The sequence below is a fragment of the Callithrix jacchus genome, chromosome 8 (genome assembly GCF_049354715.1).
Source record: "Callithrix jacchus isolate 240 chromosome 8, calJac240_pri, whole genome shotgun sequence".
Classification (NCBI taxonomy): domain Eukaryota; kingdom Metazoa; phylum Chordata; class Mammalia; order Primates; family Cebidae; genus Callithrix; species Callithrix jacchus.
Window position 1 is genome coordinate 112,360,344 of NC_133509.1, and position 23,302 is coordinate 112,383,645.

At 41.5% G+C, this 23,302-nt stretch overlaps 2 protein-coding genes across 5 annotated transcripts in view; one reads left to right on the top strand and one right to left on the bottom strand.

Moving 5' to 3' along the window:
- SAMD15 (sterile alpha motif domain containing 15) overlaps positions 1 to 23,302 on the top strand; it is a 63,469-nt gene that overhangs the window by 38,855 nt on the left and 1,312 nt on the right. The window lies entirely within an intron of this gene.
- NOXRED1 (NADP dependent oxidoreductase domain containing 1) overlaps positions 1 to 23,302 on the bottom strand; it is a 45,126-nt gene that overhangs the window by 19,164 nt on the left and 2,660 nt on the right. For 2 of the 4 annotated variants that reach the window (XR_004730037.3, XM_035261175.3), the window contains exons 2-4: positions 21,582 to 21,753; positions 7,064 to 7,257; positions 480 to 660 (exon numbers count right to left, since the gene is read on the bottom strand). Coding sequence is in view for 3 of the 4 variants with exons in the window: in XM_035261175.3 (XP_035117066.1) it covers positions 480 to 660; positions 7,064 to 7,257; positions 21,582 to 21,753 (547 nt within the window). In the remaining variant the exon portion in view is untranslated. Of the gene's footprint in view, positions 1 to 479; positions 661 to 7,063; positions 7,258 to 21,581; positions 21,754 to 22,309; positions 22,373 to 23,302 lie in introns of those variants that run through there. The other 2 variants (XM_035261177.3, XM_035261176.3) reach the window with 2 other exon arrangements.

Genomic DNA, 23,302 nt, shown 5'->3' on the forward strand with positions numbered 1-23,302 from the left:
TCTGTACTGATCAGTTGGATTTTTCACTTATCAGTTGGATTGCTGATCCACCTAACAAATCCTTAATTACTGAATGTTATCATGTGCCAGGCACTGGGCTAGAAACTAGATGTGCAGAAATAATATTTGACACACACTTTCAATAACTTTTCATGTTATGGACTGATGGTTTCCCTTCTCATTGATACACAAGGAGAATACTTCATTGTTCAAATAATGGAAATAAATGTTCTATTGCAATTTTAAACCTTAACCTTTGTACAGCAATAAAAATGGTTTGTGGGTACTATTTGTGGGTAAGTAGGGAAGTTACAATTAGAAAGATAGGCTATGTTCTTCTACAGATGAAGCTCCTTCCTCCTTATTACTGGAAATGACCAACTCTAAGAGGTAGGGGCTACAGTGGAGGTGGGAGGCAGAAGTCAGAGATGGAGAGACAGAGTAGTTGTGCCAGTTCCGTTCTCACCCTAACAAGATACCTGGGTAGTGGGATGGCAGCTACAAAGCTGTACACAATGCTGGTCTTTGAAAGGCTGGTTTGAATTTCTAAGCAGATACTAGGCAGCTGAGATGGCAAGCAGCAGAGGAATATCACGTCGGCCCAACTCACCAGATTAGCATTTTGGTAAAAGCACTTGATTTTCAGCTTCTGGAGCTCACCTGGGAGGGACAAAGAAAGAGCACGGTACTAAGGAGTTTGACCTGAACATCAACTATGGGGAGAGGATGATCATTTTAGCTCAGTAAATCAACCCGTCTTGCTGCTCCATAAATCAGAAGATATTCCTTCCTTCTGAAAGCTATGCAGCAATGCCTTAACTCTATTACTAAAGCAGCAGTAGTACTTGAAATATAATTCATTTTTTTTTTTTTTTTGAGACAGTCTCACTCTGACACCCAGGCTGTGGTACAATGGTGTAATCTCAGCTCACTAAACTCTGCCTCCCAGGTTGAAGCGATTCTCCTGCCTCAGCCTCCCAGGTAGCTGGGATTACAGGTACCCACCACCACACCCCGCTAATTTTTGTATTTTTAGTAGAGACAGGGTTTCTCCATGTTGGCCAGGCTGCTCTCAAACTCCTGACCGCAGGTGATTCCCCCCCGTCCCCACCTTGGCCTCCCAAAGTGCTGGGATTACAGGCATGAGCCACCGTGCCTGGCCAAAATGGGTGTTCTTATGCAATGTTGGTAAAACTTTATATCTGAAAACCTTTTAGGAGGTCAATTTGAAAAAATACATTAGAGGTTTCTTTAAATATTAAAGATATACCTACCACATGACCAGCCATTTCACTGCCAATTATTTACCCAAGAAAAATAAAAGTAGTTGCCCACATGAACACGTATATACAGGTATTCATAGCAGCTTTATTTGTAATAGCCAGAAACTGGAGAAAATGGAAACAACCTGGGTCAACCAGATAAATAAATTGTGGAATAATCATGCAAGGAAATATTACTCAGAAATAAAAAGGATATTGACACATCAAAAAAAACTTGGAAATATTTTGGCTGGGCATGGTGGCTGACACCTGTAATCCCAGTACTTTGGGTCAGGAGTTCAAGACCAGCCTGGCCAACATGATGAAACTCCGTCTCTATCAAAAATACAAAAAATTAGCTGGGCATGGTGGCAGGCATCTGTAATCTCAGTCACTGTGGAGGCTGAGGCAGGAAAATTGCTTGAACCTGGGAGGTGGAGGTTGCAGTGAGCCAAGATCATGCCATTGCACTCCAGCCTGAGCGACAAGAGTGAGACTCCATCTCAAAAAAAAAAAAAAAGTGGCTATATTTCAAACAAATTATGCAGTGTGAAAGAAGTTAAACTAAAAAACCACTACAAACTCTATGATTCCATTTATATAAAATTCTAGAAAATGCAAACTACTCCATAATGACAGAAATCAGATTGTTGGTTTCATGGGTGGCGAGCTTCAGGAAAGTAGAGAAAAAGGAATTACCAAGGACAAAGGGGCAACTTTTGGGGGTTATGGGATACGTTCATTATCTTGTGATGATTTCACATGTGTATTCCTGTCAAAACATCAAACTGTACACTTTTAACTGTGTGCCATTTATTGTACAGAAATAATATTTTAGGGCCAGGCTCTGTGGCTCACACCTATAATCCCAGCCCTTTGGGAGGCTGAGGCAGGCAGATCACTTGAGGGTAGGAGTTCAAGACCAGGCTGGCCAACATGGTGAAACCCCATCTCTGCTAAAAATACAAAACATGAGAACGATCCAAGATGGCTGATCACTAACATCTCAGGATTGCAGCTCCCAGTGAAAGTGCAGAGAATGAGAGGATGCCACACTTTCAGACAAATTTTGGTTGCTCACAGAGCAGAAGATTCCCAGTGGAGGAGCTGCACGGGTCGCCAGCGTGACTCTTGTGGCTGGTGCAGTGGTTTCGCCGGCACCTTGGCACGGCAGTTCTCGGTGCAGAGTAAACGGGACTGGTTCCCCTTCTGACCAAGGTTTGGAGGAGCCACACGGGTCGCCAGCGCGACTCTTGTGGCTGGCGCAGTGGTTGTGCGGGCACCTTGGCGCAGCAGCTCTTGGTGCAGAGTAAACGGGACTGGTTCCCCTTCTGACTGAGGTTTGGAGCTCCGGGAAGGCAGAGTCGCCTATTACAGACTCAAGAAGGAAGCCAGACTGGAGATTCCCGGGCAGAAAAGCACCATCAGTCTTAACGCCGCTGTTTTGGCCGGCGCAGTGGGTTGCTCATATTTCGGCCCTGGGAATTAATAACTTGGACGTCCACTCAGAGACCTAATTTGAAAGTTGGTAATTATAAAGACGACAGGTGGATAAATTTACAATGATGGGAAGAAACCAGCATAAAAAGGCTGAGAATACTCAAAATCAGAATGCCTCTCCCTCTAAAGAGGATCACAGTTCCTCATCAACAAGGGAACAAGACTTGATGGAGAACGAGTGCATCCTATTAACAGAATCAGGCTTCAGAAGATGGATAATAAGAAACTTCTGTGAGTTAAAAGAACATGTTGTAACCCAATGTAAAGAAACCAAGAACTTTGAAAAAAGGTTTGACGAAATCCTAATGAGAATAGACAACTTAGAGAGGAATATAAGTGAATTAATGGAACTGAAGAATACAATACAGCAACTCTGAGATGTACGCACAGGTTTAAACACTCGAATTGTTCAAGCAGAAGAAAGGATATCAGAGGTCAAAGTCCAACTTAATGAAATAAAACGAGAAGACAAGATTAGAGAAAAAAGGATAAAAAGGAATGAGCAAAGTCTCCAAGAAATGTGGGACTATGTGAAAAGACCAAATTTACGTTTGATAGGTGTACCTGAATGCGATGGAGAGAATGAATCCAAGCTGGAAAATATTCTTCAGGATATTATTCAGGAAAATTTTCTTAAACTAGCAAAGCAGGACAATATTCAACCCCAGGTAATACAGAGAACACCACAGTGATATTCCTCAAGAAGAGCAACCCCAAGGCACATAATCATTAGAGTCACCAGGGTTGAAATGAAGGAGAAAATACTAAGGGCAGCCAGAGAGAAAGGTCAGGTTACCCACAAAGGGAAGCCTATTAGACTTACAGCAGATCTCTCAGCAGAAACTCTACAAGCCAGAAGAGAGTGGGGGCCAATATTCAACATCCTTAAAGAACAGAACTTTCAGCCCAGAATTTCATATCCAACCAAACTAAGCTTCACAACTGAAGGAAAAATAAAATCTTTTATAAACAAGCAAGTACTCAGATTTTATTACCACCAGGCCTGCTTTACAAGAGCTTCTGAAAGAAGCATTACACATAGAAAGAAACAACCAGTATTAGCCTTTCTAAAAATATACCAAAAAGTAAAGAGCATCAACATAAACAAGAATTTACATCAACGAATGGATAAAACAGCCAGTTAACATCAAATGGCAGTAATCCTAAATTTAAATTGACTAAATCCCCCAATCAAAGATACAGCCGAAGCCCAATGGCATGTTACATCCAGACCCATTTCACAGGCAAGGATACACAAAGACTCAAAACAAAGGGATGGAGAAAGATTTGCCAACGAAATGGAGAGCAAAAATAAATAAATAAAAAGCAGGAGTTGCAATTCTTGCATCTGATAAAATAGATTTGAAAGCAACAAAGATATAGTGGTAAAAGGATCAATGCAACAACAAGAGCTAACGATCCTAACACCCAGATACATAGAGACTTAGACTCAATGAGACAGAAAATTAATAAGGATATCAAGGACTCAAACTCAGATCTGGAGCAAGTAAACTTAATAAATATTTATAGAGCTCTCCACTTTAAATACACAAAATATACATTCTTGTCAATACCACATCACACCTACTCATAGGTTTAAATGAAATATTGATTGGCCATTATTAATACCCATTTTTTTTAGAATAAAGCAACATTTCCGTTCTCTCTCCCTCTTTTTCTTCCTCTTTCTTCCTCTCCTTCACTCCTTTTTTTTCTTTCCTTCTCTCAAAAAAAGAAAAAAAAAATCAACTTGCAGACCTCTAGATCCAGGTTGGCAATGTCTCTCTCATTGCCTGATTTCCTTCCTTCCCTTCTCTCCCTCCCTCCCCTCCTCCCTTCCTTCATCCCTCCCTTCCTCCTTTCCTCTCTTCCAAAAAAAATAATAATAATATTAAAAAATAAATAAATAAAAAATAAAAAAAAGTACAAGAACATTAGCTGGGCATCATGGTGTGCACCTGTAATCCCAGCTACTTGGGAGGCTGAGGCGAGAGAGTCACTTGAACTGGGAGGCAGAGGGTACATTGAGCCAAGATCACTCCATTGCACTCTAGCCTGGGAGACAGAGCAAAACTCCATCTGAAAAAAAATGTTTTTTTTTAATAAAGCTGTACCAATTCTTTGACCTAATAACTTTATTTCAAAATTATGTATAAGGAAGTTCATCTAAATAAGGCACAGTTATATAAATTATGGCACATCCATACTTTGGGATACTATACAACCTTAAAATCTTTTTTTACATTAAAATTAATCTCTTACTAATATAATTTTAAATCCAGAGATGAAAAAAGAAGAATGGTGTAGGGTATCTTAGCCACCACTGGGAACAACTACAAAGTCTGTGCATCCTAACACCGGGTACAGCAAGCACACCCTGCTAGGGAGATGCAAAGGAGTGTGCTCAGAGTCTGCTGGGTAACCTTCTACTTGTGGGAAACTGGAGGGGCGTAAAATAATTATTTCTTATTTATCTATTTACTTATTTATTTAGATGGAGTTTTGCTCTGTTGCCCAGGCTGAAGTGCAGTGGTATAATCTTGGCTCACTGCAACCTCTACCTCCTGGGTTCAAGTGATTCTCCTGCCTCCGCCTTCTGAGTAGCTGGTACTACAGGTGCTCACCACAACAGCTGGTTAATTTTTGTATTTTTAGTAGAAACCATGTTTCATCATGTTGGCTAGGCTGGTCTCAAACTCCTGACTTCAGGTGATCTGCCCACCATGGCCTCCCAAAGTGCTGGGATTACAGATGTGGGTAAATCATTATTTCAAAAAATGTTAAACGATATGAGAATATGCTCATGATACATTATGTAAAAAAAGCAGAATACAGACTGGGTGCGGTGTCTCACACCTGTAATCCCAGCACTTTGGGAGGCCAAGGGAGGCAGATCCCAAGGTCAGGAGATCCAGACCATCCTGGCCAACATGGCCAACATAGAAACCCCGTCTCTACTTAAAAAAATACAAAAATTAGCTGGGTGTGGTGGCACGTGCCTGTAATCCCAGCTACTCAGGAGGCTGAGGCAGGAGAGTCACTTGAACCCAGGAGCTGGATATTGCAGTGAGCAGCATATAAACAACTATATACAGTATTAATTATTGGTATAATTTAGAGAAAAAAAAACAGGAAGGAATGATAACCGGAGTAGGTTTTAGGTAGTTATATCCTTCCTTATAGAGAAATTTTCTATAATATGCATTATATCATTTTATATATTTTTATTATTGAAGTATAATTTACATATAATGCAACACACAGATATGAAGTGTATAGTTTGATCAGTTTTGACAAAAGCATATACCCATTTAAACCCATACCTCTCTTAAGATACAGAACATTTCCATCTTCCCAGAAAAATTTCCTTTGGGACTTTCTCAGTCCATCTCCCCAGAAGAAATCATTGTTCTGATTTCTATCAACATAAATGAAATCATTACAAATTTTGTTTTTGTTTTTTTTTTGGGTTTTTTTGTAGGCAGAATCTCGCTGTCACCAGGCTGCAGTGTAGTGGCATGATCTTGGCTCACTGCAACCTCTGCCTCCTGGGTTCAAGCAATTCTGTATCAGTCTCCTGAGTAGCTGAGACTACAGGCACATGCCACCACACTCAGCTAACTTTTGTATTTTTTAAAATTAATTAATTTATTATTTTTTAGAGAGATGGGGTTTCACCGTGTTGGTCAGGCTGGTCTCAAACTCCTGACCTCAGGTGATCCACCTGCCTCGGCCTCCCAAAGTGCTGGGATTACAGACAGAAACCACCATGCCCAGCCTAACTTTTGTATTTTTAATATAGACAGTGTTTAACATGCTGGTCGGGATGGTCTCGTAATCCACCTGCCTCAGCCTCCCAAAGTGCTGGGATTACAAGCATGAACCACCGCACCTGGCCACAAAACATTTTTTAAAGTTCAGTAAATGTCATTTTAAAAAATGTAAGGCTAACTGCAAATGCCTGGGACTGCACAACACCTTAGCCAGACCCTAACTGATTCAGATAGAAGATCTGAACTCTGTATGGAAAGCTTCCCTGTATCAAAGACCCAGAAAGATAATTCACCACCAAGGGCACAGGGAAAAGAGATGGATAAAACATACACATGGAGAGAAAAGTTGCTTTAAAGAACAAGAGGGGAAACCATGCTTCTAACCTTGCTTAGGGCTAGCAAGCTGAGAACTCCGCATGCTGTATGCAAGGACTCCTCTTCGGAGGACCCTTTCAGAACGGCTTTGTTGACACCTACACACCTACACAGCACAACCAAGCCCCCTTTCTACCACACACTGCTCCTCACCCAGAGTCTCTGGCCTCCGAGTGGAGATCCGCAGACATTCAGCAGGGATGGGGACGAGCTGCAACAGTGTGTGAGCCAGCTGCTTCCCAAGGTGGCCTCCTCCAATGATGCCCACCTTTAACTCTTCAGTAGTGGCTGCATTGAGTGATACAATTGAGAGTTGTCTGGAATTTTGATTCTCATTTAATGATGCTCTGGAGAATGAACACACACACACACACATAAATACATGCACACACTGTAGTTCTTAACTATCAATCTCGGAAGTTTTCTGCTTTCACTTTGTCATATAAGGTGCTTGGGGACACCTTAAGTACTTCAGAAATAAGGCATTTCAACTGTGTGTCATTTGTTCGGCTTCACTAGGGAATGAAATGTTCCTCCTGAATTAGTTTTCCAGAAACAAAAGTATAACCCTTTTCAAGGAACCAAAATTTTAAAATTTTAAATGAACATATTTAGTTATATATATTATGTTTGCCTGGTTAAACAGTCTGAATATTTAGTCATTTCACTGGCTCAGGACATCATTGTGAACAGCCACTATTATACATCATACTGTAATGTCTGTAACACATTGTGGGCCAGTCCCCTCAGGTTTTGTTTCTGTGCAGACAGCTGTCAATTTTTTTTAATATAGTGGCTAAAAGATACAGGCTGGGTATGGTGGCTCACATCTGTAATCCCAGCACTTTGGGAGACTAAGGTGGGTAGATCACTTGAGCTGAGGAGTTTGAACCAGTCTGGGCAACATGGTAAAACCTCATCTCTACAAAAAATACGAAAATTAGTGGGGCGTGGTGGCACACACCTGTAGTCCCAGCTACCTAGGAGGCTGAGGTGGGAGAATTGCTTGAGCCCAGTTTGAGGCTGCAGTGAGCTGTGCTCCTGCCACTGCACCCTAGCCTGAGTGACAGAGCAAGACTCTGTCTCAGGAAAACACACACACACACACACACACACACACACCCCTAAACTTTACCATCATAACCATTTTTAAAGTGTACAGTACAGTTGTGTTAATTATATGCACATTGTAGCTAGGCATGGTGGTTGAAGCCTGTAATCCCAGCACTTTGGGAGGCCAAGGCAGGTGGATCATTTGAGGTCAGAAGTTCAAGACTAGCCTGGCCAACATGGTGAAACCCCATCTCTACTAAAAATATAAAAATTAGCCCAGCATGGTAGTGTCCATCTGTAGTTTCTGCTACTCGGGAGGCTGAGGCAGGAGAATCTCTTGAACCCAGGAGGTGAAGGTTGCAGTGAGCCGAGCTCCAGCCTGGGTAACAGAGCAAGACCCCATCTCAAAAAAAAAAAAAAATATATATATATATATATATGTATGTATAAAATTTATATACATATATATAATTTACATACATATATATATATGTACATTGCTGTACAACAGATCTTTAGAACCTTTCCACCTTGCAAAACTGGAACTCTATACACTTTTTTTTTTTTTTAAGACAGAGTCTCCCTCCAATTCCCTAGCTGGAGTGCAGTGGCACAATCTCAGCTCACTGTAACCTTCACCTCCCACATTCAAGCAATTCTCTGCCTCAGGCTACTGAGTAGCTGGAATTACAGCATCTCACCACACCCCATGCCCGGCTAATTTTTGTATTTTTAGTAGAGATGAGGTTTCCCCATGTTGACCAAAGTGCTCTCTCAAGTGAACCACCCACCTCAGCCTCCCAAAGTGCTGGGATCACAGGCATGAACCACCACACCCAACCTCAAATTCTATACATTTTTCTCTCTTCCCTGGAAACCACCCTTTGACTTTCAGCCCCTGGAAACGACCATTCTACTTTCTGTTTCACTACTGTAGCTACCTCATATAAGTAGAATTATGCAGTATTATCTTTTTGTAAATGGCTAATTTCACTTAGCATAATGTCCTCAAGCTTCATCCATATGAATTTTTGGATTTTCTATTTTCATGAAAAACGCCACTGGGATTTTGATAAGGATTGTATTGAATCTGTAGACTGCTTTAGGTAGTATGGACATTTTAAAACCAAGTCTTCCAATCCATAACATGGGATGTCTCTCCATTTATTTGTGTCTTCCTTATTTCTTTTTTTTTTTTTAAAGATGGGGTTTCACCGTCTTGAACTCCTGACCTCAGGTGATCCACCCACCTCAGCCTCCCAAAATGCTAGGATTATAGGCGTGAGCCGCCATGCCCGGCCCCTTAGTTTCTTTTGGCAATGTTTTGTCGTTTTCAGTGTACAAATATTTCATCCCCTTGTTAAGTTTATTACTAAGTATTTTATTCTATTGGAGGCTATTACAAGTGTGATTCTGGTAAATTCCTTTTCAGATTGTTCATTAGTGTACAGAAATACAACTAATTATCATATGTTCATTTTGTATCCTGCAACTTTGCTAAATTTGTTTACTATTTCTAACAGTTTTTTCTTAATGAACTCTTTAGGGTTTTCTACATATAAGATCACATCAGCATGGGCTCAATGGGTCATGCCTGCAATACTAGCACTTTGGGAAGCCATGGTGGGAGGACTGCTTGAAGGCAGGAGTTAGAGATCAATCTGGGCAAAATGGCAGGACACTGTCTCTATGAAAACATTAAAAGTTAGCTAGCCACAGTGGTGTGCATCTGTAGTCCCGGCTACTCGGGAAGCTGAGGCAGGAGAGTCATGAACCCAGAAGTTCAAGGTTATGGTGGGCTATGCTCATGCCACTGCATTCCAGCCTGGGTGACAGAGCAAGACTTTGTCTCAAAAAATGAAAAATACGTCATCTGCATACAGAGACTATTTTATTTCTTGCTTTCCAATGTGAATGTCTTTTATTTCTTTTTCTTGCCTAATTGCTCTGACTAGGATTTCCAATACTATGTTAAATAGAAGTGGTAAGAGTACACATCTTTACCTTGTTTCTGATCTTGAGGAAAAGCCTTTAGTTCTGTACCATTGAGTATGATGTTACCTGTGGGGCCTTTCATATATAGCTTTTCTTATGTTGGGGTAATTTCCTACTATTCCTAGTTTGCTGAGTGTTCTCATCATGAAAAGGTACTGAATTTTGTCAAACACTTTTTCTGCATCAGTTTAAATGATCATGTGATTTCTGTCCTTCACTTTTTTTTTTTTTTCAGACAGAGTCTCACTCTGTTATCAGGCTGGAGTGCAGTAGTGCGATCTCTGCTCACTGCAACCTCCAACACCCTGGTTCAAGCGATCCTCCTGCCTCAGGTTCCCGAGTTAGCTGGGATTACAGGTGTGCGCCACCATGCTCAGCTAACTTTTGTATTTTTTAGTAGAGACTGGGTTTCACCATGTTGGCCAGGATTGTCTCTATCTCCTGACCTCGTGATCCACCTGCCTTGGCCTCCCAAAGTGCTGGGATTACAGGTATGAGCCACTGTGCCTGGCCGTTTTGTTAATGTAATATCTTATATTGATTCTACATGTTGAATCATTGTTGCACTCCAAAAATAAATCCCACTTGGTCATGGTGTATAATCTTTTCTCTTTTTTTCTGGGACAGGGTCTCACTTGGTCACCCAGACTGGAGTGTGGTGGCACAATCACAGCTCGCTGCAGCCTTGACCTCCTAGGATCAAGCAATTCACCCACCTCAACCTCCCAAGTAGCTGGAAGGGGGTACAGGTGTACCCTACCATGCCTAGCTAATTTAAAAAAATTTTTGTAGAGAAAGAATCTCACCATGTTGTTGCCCAGGCTGGTGTCAAACTCCTGGGCTCAAGTGATTCTCCCACCTTGCCCTCCCAAAGTGCTGGATTCAACAGGCATGAACCATCGTACCCACCATATAAATCTTTTAATATAGGCTATTGGACTCAGTTTGGTAGTATTTTGAGGAATTTTGCATCCGTATTCATCACAGATAGTGGTCTGTAGTTCTCTTATATTATTTTTGTCTGGTTTTGCTATCAGGGTAATGCTGGCCTCATAAAATGAGTTCAGAAGTGTTCCTTCATCTTCCGTTTTTTTGAAAGAGTTTGAAAACAATTGGTATTCATTCTTCTTTAAATGTTTGGTAGGGCTGGGTGTGGCAGCTCATGTCTGCCCAGCACTTTGGGAGGCCAATGCAAGCGGTTCACCTGAGGTCACGAGTTTGAAACCACCCTGGCCAAAATGGTGAAACCCCATCTCTTAGAAAAATACAAAAATTAGCCAGGCATGGTGGCAGGCACATGTAATCCCAGATACTTGGGAGACCAAGGCAGGAGAATCACTTGAACTTGGGAGGTGGAGGTTGGAGTGAGCCAAGATCACACCACTGCACTCCAGCCTGAGCAACAGAGCAAGACTCTGTCTAAAAGTAATTAAAAATAAAAATAATAAAAATAAATGTTTGGTAGAGTTTTCCAGTCAAGTCATCAGGTCTGGGGCCTTTCTTAGGAGTTATTATTATTATTATTGATTCAATCTTACTATAGTTCTGTTCAGATTTTTAAAATTTCTTCATGATTCAGTCTTAGTAGGTTGTATGTTTATAGGAGTTTTTCTATTTCTTTGAAGTTATCCAATTTGTTGGCACATAATTGTTCATAGTATTCTCTTACTCTTAAGATCCTTTTTACTTCTATGGCATCAGTTTGTTTTTGTAGAGACAGAGTGTTGCTTTGTTTCCCAAGCTGGGATTACAGGCCTGAGCCACCACGCCTGCCCTGTGGCATCAGTTTTAATGTATCCGCTTTCATTTCTGATTTTTGTTATTTGCTTCTTCTCTCTTCTCTACCAGTTAGTCTAGGAAAGGGCTGTTAGCTTAGTTTCATTGACTTCTCCCTCAACATTATTTTTAGAGTCTCTATTTTGTTTATTTCTGTTCTAATTATGTCCTTCCTTTTGCTTACTTTGGGTTTAGTTTGTTCTTTTTCTAGTAGTTTGAAGTTAGGTTGTTGATTTGAGATCTTTTTTTTTTTTTTTTAGATGGAGTCTTGCTCTGTTGCCAGACTGGAGTGCAATGGCACAATCTCGGCTCACTGCAACCTCCATCTCCCAGGTTCAAGGGATCCCCCTGCCTCAGCCTCCTGAGTAGCTGGGACTATAGGTGAGTGCCATCATGCCCAGCTAATTTTTTGTATTTTAGTAGAGACAGGGTTTCACCATGTTGGCCAGGATGGTCTTGATCTCCCAACCTCGTGATATGCCCACCTTGGCCTCCCAAAGTGCTGGGATTACAGGCATGAGCCACTGCGCCCAGCCAATCTTTCTTATTTTTAATGTAGGCATTTTACCCCTATAAAGTTTGCTTACAGTACTCTTTTGTTGCAACCCATACGTTTTGGTATGTTTTCATTTTCACTTACAATATTTCAAATTTTCCTTGTGATTTCTTGTTTGATCCATTGGTTGTTGAATAGTTGCGTTAACTTTCAAATATTTGTGAATTTTCCAGTTTTTATTCTGCTATTTCTAGTATCATTCTATTATGGTTAAAAAAAAAAAAAAAAGACAGTTTGTATGATTTGAATCTTCTTAAATTTGTTAGGACTTGCTTTGTGACCTAACATGATCTATCCTGGAAAATGTTCCATGTGCACTTGAAAAGAATGTGTATTCTACTTCTGTTGAGTGGAGTGTTATGCATTTGTCTATTAGGTTCTAACTGGTGTATTATGTTGTTCAAGTCTTCTGTTTCCTTACTAACCTTTTGTCTGGTTGTTCTATCCATTACTGAAAGTTGGGTATTAAAATTTCCTATTATGGTATACCTTCAATTCTGTGAATACTTGCCTCATATATATGGATGTCCTAATGTTAGGTATGTATATAATTGTATCTCCCTGGTGAATTGGTCTTTTTATCATCATGACATTCTTGGTCTCTCATGACAGCTTTTGACTTAAAGTCTATTTTGTCAAGTATGACCATTCCTGTTCTTTTTTGGTCACCATTTGTGTGGAATTATCTTTCTCTATGCTCTCACTTTCAGCCTGTGTGTATCCTACCTAACATCTAAAGTGAGTGTCTTGAAGACAAGCTATAGGTTGGATCTTGTTTTTGGTTCATTTTTTTTTTTTTTTTGAGACAGAGTCTTGTTCTATTGCCAGGCTGGAGTGCAGTGGTGCAATCTCAGCTCACTGCAACCTCCACCTCCCAGGTTAAAGTAATTCTCCTGCCTCAGCCTCCCACATAGCTGGGACTACAGGCACATGCCACCATGCCCAGCTAATTTTTGTATTTTTAGTAGAGATGGGGTTTCACCATGTTGGCCAGGCTGCTCTTGAACTCCTGACCTCAGGTGATTCACCTGCCTTGGCCTCTCAAAGTGCTGGGATTACAGGCATGAGCCACCACACCCAGTGTTTTTGGTTCTTTTTAATCCATTCAGTCACTCAGTATCTTTTGATTGATGGGTTTAATCCATTTACATTTAAAATAATTACTGACAAGGAAGGACTCATCACTGCCATTTTGTTTTCTTCTCTATCTTGAATTTTTGTTCTTGCTGCCTTCTTTTGTGCTTCATTGATTTTTTTTGTAATGATATTATTTTCTTTATATTTTGTTGGTATTTGTAGTTACCATAGGAAATTGCATAAAAATCATAAAAATAGTTGTAACAACCCATTTTAAGATGATAATGTCAATCATACACAAAAACTCAAACTTCATCTTCCCTGCCCCTTTTTGTTATTTATCTCGTGAATTATATCTTTGGATATTCTGTATCCAATAGCATGGTTTTATAATAATAGTGTTTTTTGTTTTTTTAAAAAGACGGAGTTTCACCATGTTGGTCAGGCTGGTCTTGAACTCCCGACCTCAGGTGATCCACCTGCCTTGCCTTCAAAGTGCTTGGATTACAGGTGTGAGCCACTGCGCCCGGCCAATAAGTGTTTTTTTTAGTAATTCTATTTGTGAGACAGGGTCTCACTCTGCAGCCCAGACTGGAATGTGGTAGCATGAACAGTTCACTGCAGCTTTGATCTCCCGGGCTCAGGTGATCCTTCCGCCTCAGCCTCCCAGGTGGCTGGGACTACAGGCACATACCACCACACTTGGCTAACTTTTTTTATTTCTAGTAGAGACAAGGTTTTACCATGTTGTCAGGTCGGTCTTGAACTGCTGGAGTCAAGCGATCCGCCTGCCTCAGCCTCCCAAAGCACTGGATTTCAGGCGTGAGCCACTATGCCATGCCTATTTTTAATTTTTATTATTTTATATTTATATTTATTGATATTTATTTTATACATTTTATTATTTCTATATTATTTACATTTTAATATACATTTTATTTACTTATGAGATAGGGTCTCACTCTGTCACCCAGGTTGGATTGCAGCGGCGTGATCATGGATCACTGCAGCCTCAACTTTCTACACTCAAGCAATCCTCCCACCCCAGAATACCAAGTACCTGAGATCATATTCGTGTGCCACTACACCCAGCTAATTTTTTTTTTTGAGAGTCTCACTCTATCACCCAGGCTGGAGTGCAATGGCGCGATCCTGGCTCACTGAAACCTCCACCTCTCAGGTACAAGCAATTCTCCCGCCTCAGCCTCCCAAGTAGCTGGGACTACAGGCACTGTTACTGCACCCAGCTAATTTTTGTATTTTTTTGTTTTAGTAGAGATGGGGTTGTGCCATGTTGGTCAGGCTGGTCTTAAAATCCTGAACTCAGGTGATCCATATTGGCCTCCCAAAGTGCTAGGATTATAGGCATGAGCCTCTGTGCCTGGCCAATTTTTTTCTTTTCTTTTTTTTTTTTTTTTTGAGATGGAGTCTCGCTCTTGTTGCCCAGGCTGGAGTGCAATGGCTTGATCTCAGCTCACCATAACCTCTGCCTCCTGGGTTCAAGCAATTCTCCTGCCTCAGCCTACCAAGTAGCTGGGATTACTGGCATGTGCCACCATGTGTGGCTAATTTTGTATTTTTAGTAGCAATGGGGTTTCTCCATGTTGGTCAGGTTGGTCTCAAACTCCCGACCTCCGGTGATCCACACACCTCTGCCTCCCAAAGTGCTGGGATTACAGGTGTGAACCACCATGCCTGGCCAATTTTTTTTTTTAAGAGAAAAAAAGATGTTGCCCAGGCTGGTATCAAACACCTAAGCCCAAGCAATTCTCCTGCCTTGGCCTCCCAAAGTGCTGGGATTATAGGTGTGAGCCATCACACTTGACCAGCTTTTATCTTTAAATCCTATACCACAATTAAAAATTATTTATGCTGGAGCACAGTGGCTCATGCTTGTAATCCCAGCACTTTGGAAGGCCGAGGTGGGCAGATCACCTGAAGTCAGGAATTCAAGACCAGCCTGACCAACATGCAGAAACCTCGCCTCTACTAAAAATACAAAATTAGCCAGGTATGGTGGTGCATGCCTGTAATCCCAGCTACTCAGGAGGCTGAGGCAGGAGGATCGCTTAAACCTGGAAGATGAAGGCTGCAGTGAGCCGAGATCGCACCATTGCTCTCCAGCTTGGGCAATGAGAGCGAAACTCCGTCTTAAAAAAAAATATATTTATGTACCACCCATTACAGTATTATGTATACGCCTATATATCCACCTTTGCCAGAAAGCTTTATATTTTTGTATACATTTCTGTTGTTGACTAGCATGTTTTCATTTCAACTTAAGGATTCCCTTCAGCATTAGCTGTAAGGCAGGTCCAGGAGTGATGAGGTTTTTTGTTGTTGTTTATCTAGTAAGGTCTTTCTTTCTCCTCACCCCTGCATTGTTTTTTTTTTAGAGACAGAGTTTTCCTATCATCACCCAGGCTGGAGTGCAGTGGTGGTGCAATCTCAGCTCACTGCAAGCTCTGCCTCCCTGGGTTCAAGCAATTCTCCTGCCTCAGCCTTCCAAGTAGCTGGAATTACAGATGCCCACCACCACGCCCAGCTAATTTTTGCATTTCATTTTATTTATTTATTTTTTTTAAGACAGGGTTTCACCATATTGGTCAGGCTGGTCTCCAACTCTGAACCTCAGGTGATCCACCCGCCTCAGCCTCCCAAAGTGCTGGGAATAGAGGCGTGAGCCACCGTGCCTGGCCCTAGTTTTTGTATTTTAAGCAGAGATGGGGTTTCACCATGTTGGCCCGGCTGGTCTCAAATTGCTTGGGCCTCTCCTTAATTTTTGAAGCACAGGTTTGCCAGAGATGGTATTCTTGGTTGACAGGTTTTTGTTTTGTTTTTTCCCCTTTCAGCATTTTGAATATATCAAGCACTCCCTTCTGGCCTATAATGTTTCTGCTGAGAAGCCACTGATAGTCTTCTGGGAATGCCCTTGTGTATGATAATTTCTTTTTTCTTTGCAGCATTCAGTATTCTTTGTCTGACTTTTGATCGTTTGATTATAGTGTGTCTCTGGGTGGTCCTCTTTTGGTCATCCAAACTGGAGTCCTTTGAGCTTCTTTAATTTGGATGTCCATTTCCTTCCTCAGATCTGGGATGTTTTTGGCCATTATTTCTTCGGTGAGCTCTTCATACCTTGATCTGCCTCTCTTCTCCTTCTGAGATTCCCATAAGGCATATATTGACCCACTTGATAGCATCCCATATGGATGTTCTTCACTTTTCTTTCTGCTCTTCTGATTTGATAATTTTAAATAACTTGTCTTCAAGTTTACTGATTCTTCTGTGTGATCAAGGCTAATGCTGAACCACTCTCGTGAATTTTTTCAACTAAATTATTGTGCTCGCCAGCTCCAAAATTTGGTTCTGTTTCAGTTTATATTATTTTGCTTTTGTTCATGTATTATTTTCCTGATATCATTTTTTTTTCCCACAGAGACAGGGTCTCACTGTGTTACCTAACCTGGTCTCAAACTCCTGGGCTCAAATAATCCTCCCACCTCAGCATCCCAAATTGCTGAGATTATAAGCATGAACCACTGTGCCTGACCTAGTTGTTTTTCTGTGTCTTGTAGCTCATTGAGCCTCTTTAAGATTACTACTTTGGGAGAATAAAATACCTAGGAATATAACTAATAAAGAGTATAAAGGACCCTTCAAGGAGAACTACAAACCACTGCTCAACGATATAAGAGAGGACACAAACAGATGGAGAAACAGTCCATGCTCATGGTTAGGAAGAATCAATATCGTGAAAATGGCCATACTGCCCAAAGTAATTTACAGATTCAACGCTATCCCCATCAAGCTACCAATGACCTTCTTCACACAACTGGAAAAAACCATCTTAAACTTCATATGGAACCAAAAGAGAGCCTGCATAGCCAAGTCAATTCTAAGCAAAAAGAACAAAGCTGGAGGCATCACACTACCTGACTTCAAACTATACTACAAGGTTACGGTAATCAAAACAGCATGGTACTGGTAACAAAACAGAGATATAGACCAATGGAACAGAACAGAGAACTCAGAGGCAATGCCACACATCTACAACCATCTGATCTTTGACAAGCCTCACAAAAACAAGCAATGGGGAAAGGATTCCCTGTTTAATAAATGGTGTTGGGAAAACTGGCTAGCCATGTGCAGAAAACAGAAACTTGTCCCCTTCCTGACACCTTACATTAAAATTAACTCCAGATGGATTAAAGACTTAAACATAAGACCTAACACCATAAAAAACCTAGAAGAAAATCTAGGCAAAACCCTTCAGGATATAGGCATAGGCAAGGACTTCATGACTAAAACACCAAAAGCACTGGCAACAAAAGCCAGAATAGACAAATGGGACCTAATTAAACTCCAGAGCTTCTGCACAGCAAAAGAAACAATCATTAGAGTGAATTGGCAAACAACAGAATAGGAAAAAATTTTTTCAATCTACCCATCTGACAAAGGGCTAATATCCAGAATCTACAAAAGAACTAAAACAGATTTATAAGAAAAAAACAAACAAGCCCATTCAAAAGTGGGCAAAGGATATGAACAGACACTTTACAAAAGAAGACATATGAGGCCAACAAACATGAAAAAATGCTCATCATCACTGGTCATTGGAGAAATGGAAATCAAAACTACATTAAGATACAATCTCACACCAGTTAGAATGGTGATCATCAAAAGATATGGAGACACTGGCCGGGCACGGTGGCTCAAGCCTGTAATCCCAGCACTTTGGGAGGCGGAGGCGGAGGCGGGTGGATCACGAGATCAAGAGATCGAGACCATCCTGGTCAACATGGTGAAACCCCGTCTCTACTAAAAATACAAAAATTAGCTGGGCATGGTGGTGCGTGCCTGTAATCCCAGCTACTCAGGAGGCTGAGGCAGGAGAATTGCCTGAACCCAGGAGGCGGAGGTTGCGGTGAGCCAAGATCGTGCCATTGCACTCCAGCCTGGGTAACAAGAACGAAACTCCGTCTCAAAAAAAAAAAAATATATGGAGACAACAGATGCTGGAGAGGATGTGGAGAAATAGGAAGACTTTTACACTATTAGTGGGAGTGTAAATTAGTTCAACCATTGTGGAAGACAGTGTGGTGATTCCTCAAGGACCTAGAAATACAAATTCCATTTGACCCATTACTGGGTATATATCCAAAGGATTATAAATCATTCTAATATAAGGACACATGCACATGAATGTTCACTGCAGCACTGTTTACAATAGCAAAGACTTGGAACCAGCCCAAATGCCCATCGATGATAGACTGGACAGGGAAAATGTGGCACATATATACCATGGAATACTATGCAGTCATAAAAAGCAATGAGTTCATGGCCTTTGTAGGGACATGGATAACTCTGGAAACCATCATTCTTAGCAAACTGAAACAAGAAGAGAAAATCAAACACCGCATGTTCTTACTTACAGGTAGGTGTTGAACAATGAGAACACATGGACACAGGGAGGGGAGCATCACACACTGAGGTCTGTTGGGGAGAACTAGGGGAGGGACAGTGGGGGGTGGGAAGTTGGGGAGGGATAACATGGGGAGAAATGCCAGATATAGGTGATGGGAGGAAGGCAGCAAAACACATTGCCATGTATGTACCTATGCAACAATCCTGCATGTTCTTCACATGTATCCCAAAACCTAAAATGCAATAAATTATATACATATTAAAAAAAAAATTACTACTTTGGATTCTTTGCTGGGTAACTCAGAGCTGTTTCTTTAGGGCTGGTTTCTGCAGTATTTTGTTCCTATGGTTGAAGAATGTTGCCTTTTTATTTTTTGGTGGAATTTGGTCATTTGAAAGAAGTCAAGCCTCTTCCAATCTTTACAGACTAGCACTAGACAGGGGAAGATCTTTCCTAATCAGTCCAGCTAGAGATTCTGGGACCTGTCAAATCTTTCCAGCAATGTGTCTTCTCTGGGCTTGTGTTTAGAATGTCTCAATTAAATAGTTTTGCCTGTTTCTATTGCGAGCGTTCATAATCTCTTCCTCACTCTGGTATCTATCTGCAGTACTGCAGGTTCTCCGTACTGCAGCAAGCCACTGAGTGTTCCTTTGTTTTCACCCAAAATATGTTGGTTCCTCAGTGCTCCAAGTCATATGAGACAAAAACCAGTCCCTTAGGCAGCCCCCAGAAAGGTAGAACAGCACACAAACATGCCATTTTTCTTCTTCCCTCCAAGGGAGAAGCCACAAAGTCAGCATTTTCTCGTGATCATCTGAGGTTGGCCTGAAGACAGGGATATCTTACGCGAACTACGATGGCTTTTCTTACCCTGGTAAATGCAGCTGTTCTTGGATTTGTACCTACCCGGGGCACTACTTTCTTAAGTGCTTTCTGGAGTTTTCAAAAAGGCTTTTTGGACCATATATTGTTGTTAAGTTAGTGTCTCAAGGTTACAAAGTCTGGGGCTGGCCGGGCGCGGTGGCTCACACCTATAATCCCAGCACTTTGGGAGGCCGAGGCGGGTGGATCATGAGGTCAAGAGATCGAGACCAGCCTGGTCAACAAGGTGAAACCCCGTCTCTACTAAAAATACAAAATTTAGCTGGGCATGGTGGTGCGCACCTGTAGTCCCAGCTACTTGGGAGGCTGAGGCAGGAGAATTGCTTGAACCCAGGAGGCGGAGGTTGCGGTGAGCCAAGATCGTGCCATTGCACTCCAGTCTGGGTAACAACAGTGAAACTCCATCTCAAAAAAAAACACAAAGTCTGGGGCTTCCTATTTCTTCATCTTACTGATAGCACTTGGAGACAGCTGTCAATTTTTATTGCTATTTGGTGAATGCATTCCTTTCCTACAGTAGGCCTACTCTTTCTAGTTTGCTATTTCAAATCTGCAGACTTAAAAAACCAGATAAGTCGGCTTTTTAAGAATGTTATTACTTGTAAATGTTTTATAAAAACAAAACAGTGTTCATTCAGGGTACAGATTTAAAAAACAAAAACAAAATAAAATAAAAAAAAAAACCAGAACAGGCCAGGCGTGGTGGCTCATGCCTGTAATCCAAGCACTTTGGAGGCCAAGGTGGGCGGATCACCTGAGGTCGGGAGTTCCATGGTGAAACCCCATCTTTTAATTAAAAAAAAAAACAAAACCAGAACAGAACAGAACTGAGAAACTAAGGATGAAGATTTCAGACCACTATTTCCAGAGGTTCACTTACTGTTGGAGCTGGTATTTCCTTGGCCCATGATTAACAAAGTCGGACTTCTGAATACATATGGTATACTTTCATTGCTATATGACAGCCTTATATTTGTTCTGTATTTCTTTAAAAACCAGTGTCTTAAAGCTCTGGATTTTGCTTCTATGCAACACAAGTCATACTCTATTTAAGCCTTCTATCCTGGTTGAAAGACCACTTTCTCTTAGTGCCTGATCCTTCCAAACATAAAAGGCCACCTGCAAGTTTCATATATTGTTTTCTCACCAGTCATAGTGAGTATCGCCAAAAGGTTTAGCCATCCTTATCAGTGAGCCAATCAGTAAATCACTGAGCAGCCTGCCTCCTTGAGTATATGCTGTATCTATAAACATGTTCCATTCAGATCTGGTCCCACCCTCCAGGAATCAATCTAACTTCAGAGAAAAACTAAGAAGTAGAGTGAGGAAGTAATGCATGCTCCCAGAGTGACCTGGAGTTGCAGAATTCAGGAGCCTAATTATAGGTACCTGCTTCACACACATTTCCTATTTAAGTGTCTGAGGCCATATGGTAGAAAGATATCAGAATTGGCTGGAGTGAGAGCTTTTCTGCAAATCAATATTCCTGATTTCAAGCAAGACATTGGCACAGGCCTGTGAAGTCCCAGGTAGCCTTCCTGAAAGGGAGCATGCCACTGTTAACTCAGCCCCAAAAGAAAGAACTGATTCCATTTGGATTCCTTACCAATAGGTAAGGAATGGCTAGACATTAGCAACTGTGGAGGGCAAGCTAGTGGTCATGATAAGTGAGTGAATGGATGAAAAAATGATCATTTAATCAATCCATCCACTAAAAGGTAACCACAGCTAGGGGACCCTGGTATGTATTTTCCTCTTAGACCGGGAGTCATTGACTCCAGGTTGGAAAAGGTAGGATGACAATCTCCCAGCCAAACTTACCCTCTAATATAAAAAAAATTTAAGACATTTGAATTCTCAGCAGTGAGATTCTTGTCCATCTTCCTGAATTTGGATAGTTGACTTACCTCAAATTATATAACAGTTTGCAGAAGAAGGTTGCATGGGCACAAGCCTCGATCATCAGTCCCCGAGAACGGCCCTGCAAATACAGCCAGATACGATCTTCCTCTGGAACCCCATACTCAAACTGCAGGGACTCAAGGTCCTTGAGCATGTCCATTTCCAAGCCACTATTTCCTGCAGTGATAGATACTGATTAATTTGGCTCCCTGTCCTGGTAGAAGAGGGGTCTGTGGAGGAGGTATGTGTATGATGGTGTGTGTGCCCAGGTCACAGCACTGAGGATGGTGGGCTTCAGCACCTCTCCACTCCCAGATTCTGAACTTGGAATTCACCTCTCTTGAATTCACACTCTAGAGTGTGTTTGAGGATTCCTAATCACTGGCTGCCCATGAATCCTGGACTCACGAAACATCTGTACAAAAACCCAAAGTACTGTTCCTCCACACAGGCTACAGGCACTGTTTTCAGCAGCTGAATTTACAATAGCAATTGAATTTTACAGGTGTTCTTGGGCCAGGACATTTTCTTTCCATTCCCTCCTGGGTTTTGGAAATAGGACTGAACACATAAAATCACATTTCAAAGAAATTCTTCCCTTTCACTAAACTGTTAACCACAAGGTAGAAAAGAACCCAAACTAAATATCACTGTCCCCTGTCTAGGGCAGGGACATCTAGATTTTACAAACTAAACTCAAAGTCATATAAACCCATCAATATATATCCATCACCAACAGAGAAGATTGGCTCTGTTCCTCAGTACTTCTGTCCTGGAAGGTAAGAACTACATTTCCAAGGAGAATTACCCAAGACACTTGTCATTATGACTCCTTAACTACCAGATTATGGTCTCTGAGTCTTAAAGGGGCCAGCCCCACTTAGAGGTTTTCCTGATTTGAATATGAGGACATGAGTTCCTTCTGCTACTTCTAGGAGTACTACACTAGAGCAGTATGAGACCCTCCTTTTCCCAACAGAAGATTCTGGATTTCTAGGTTTTTTTGGCGGGGGCAGACTGGAATGTCACAGATCTTAGCACTACCTGAGTTAGTTTACAACTCCTTTTTGTGTTCAAGAAGCCAATAAAATTTTTTCAGGTGAAATTCACGTAACATAAAAGTAGCCATTTTAAAGTGAACAGTTCATCAGTACATTCAGAGTGCTGTGCAACCACCTCGGTCTAGTTCCAAAATACTTTCACATTCCCAAAAGGAAAGCCCACACCCATTAAGCAGTTACTCCTCATCCCTCCCCACCCTCAGCCTCTGGAACCACCAATCTGCTGTCTGCATGGATTTACCTATTCCAGATATTTTATATAAATTGGATCATACAATATGTGACCCTTTGTGTCTGGCTTCTCTGATCCCTTTTATAGGAAGGCTGTTACGTGACACAATCTCTTTAAAAGCAAAGTCTCAGCCAGGTGCGGTGGCTCATGTCCGTAATTCCAGCACTTTGGGAGGCTGAGTCGGGCGGATCACTTGTGGTCAGGAGTTCGAGACCAGCCTGGCCAACATGGTGAAACCCTGTCTCTACTAAAAATACAAAAATTAGCCAGGCGTGATGGCACATGCCTGTAATCTTGGCTACTAGGGAGGCTGAGGCAGGAGAATTGCTTGGACCTGGGAGGCAGAGGTTGGTTGCAGTGAGCCAAGATTGGTTCCAGCCTGGGCAACAGGGAGACTCTGTCTCAAAAAATTAAAATAAAATAAAAAACAAAG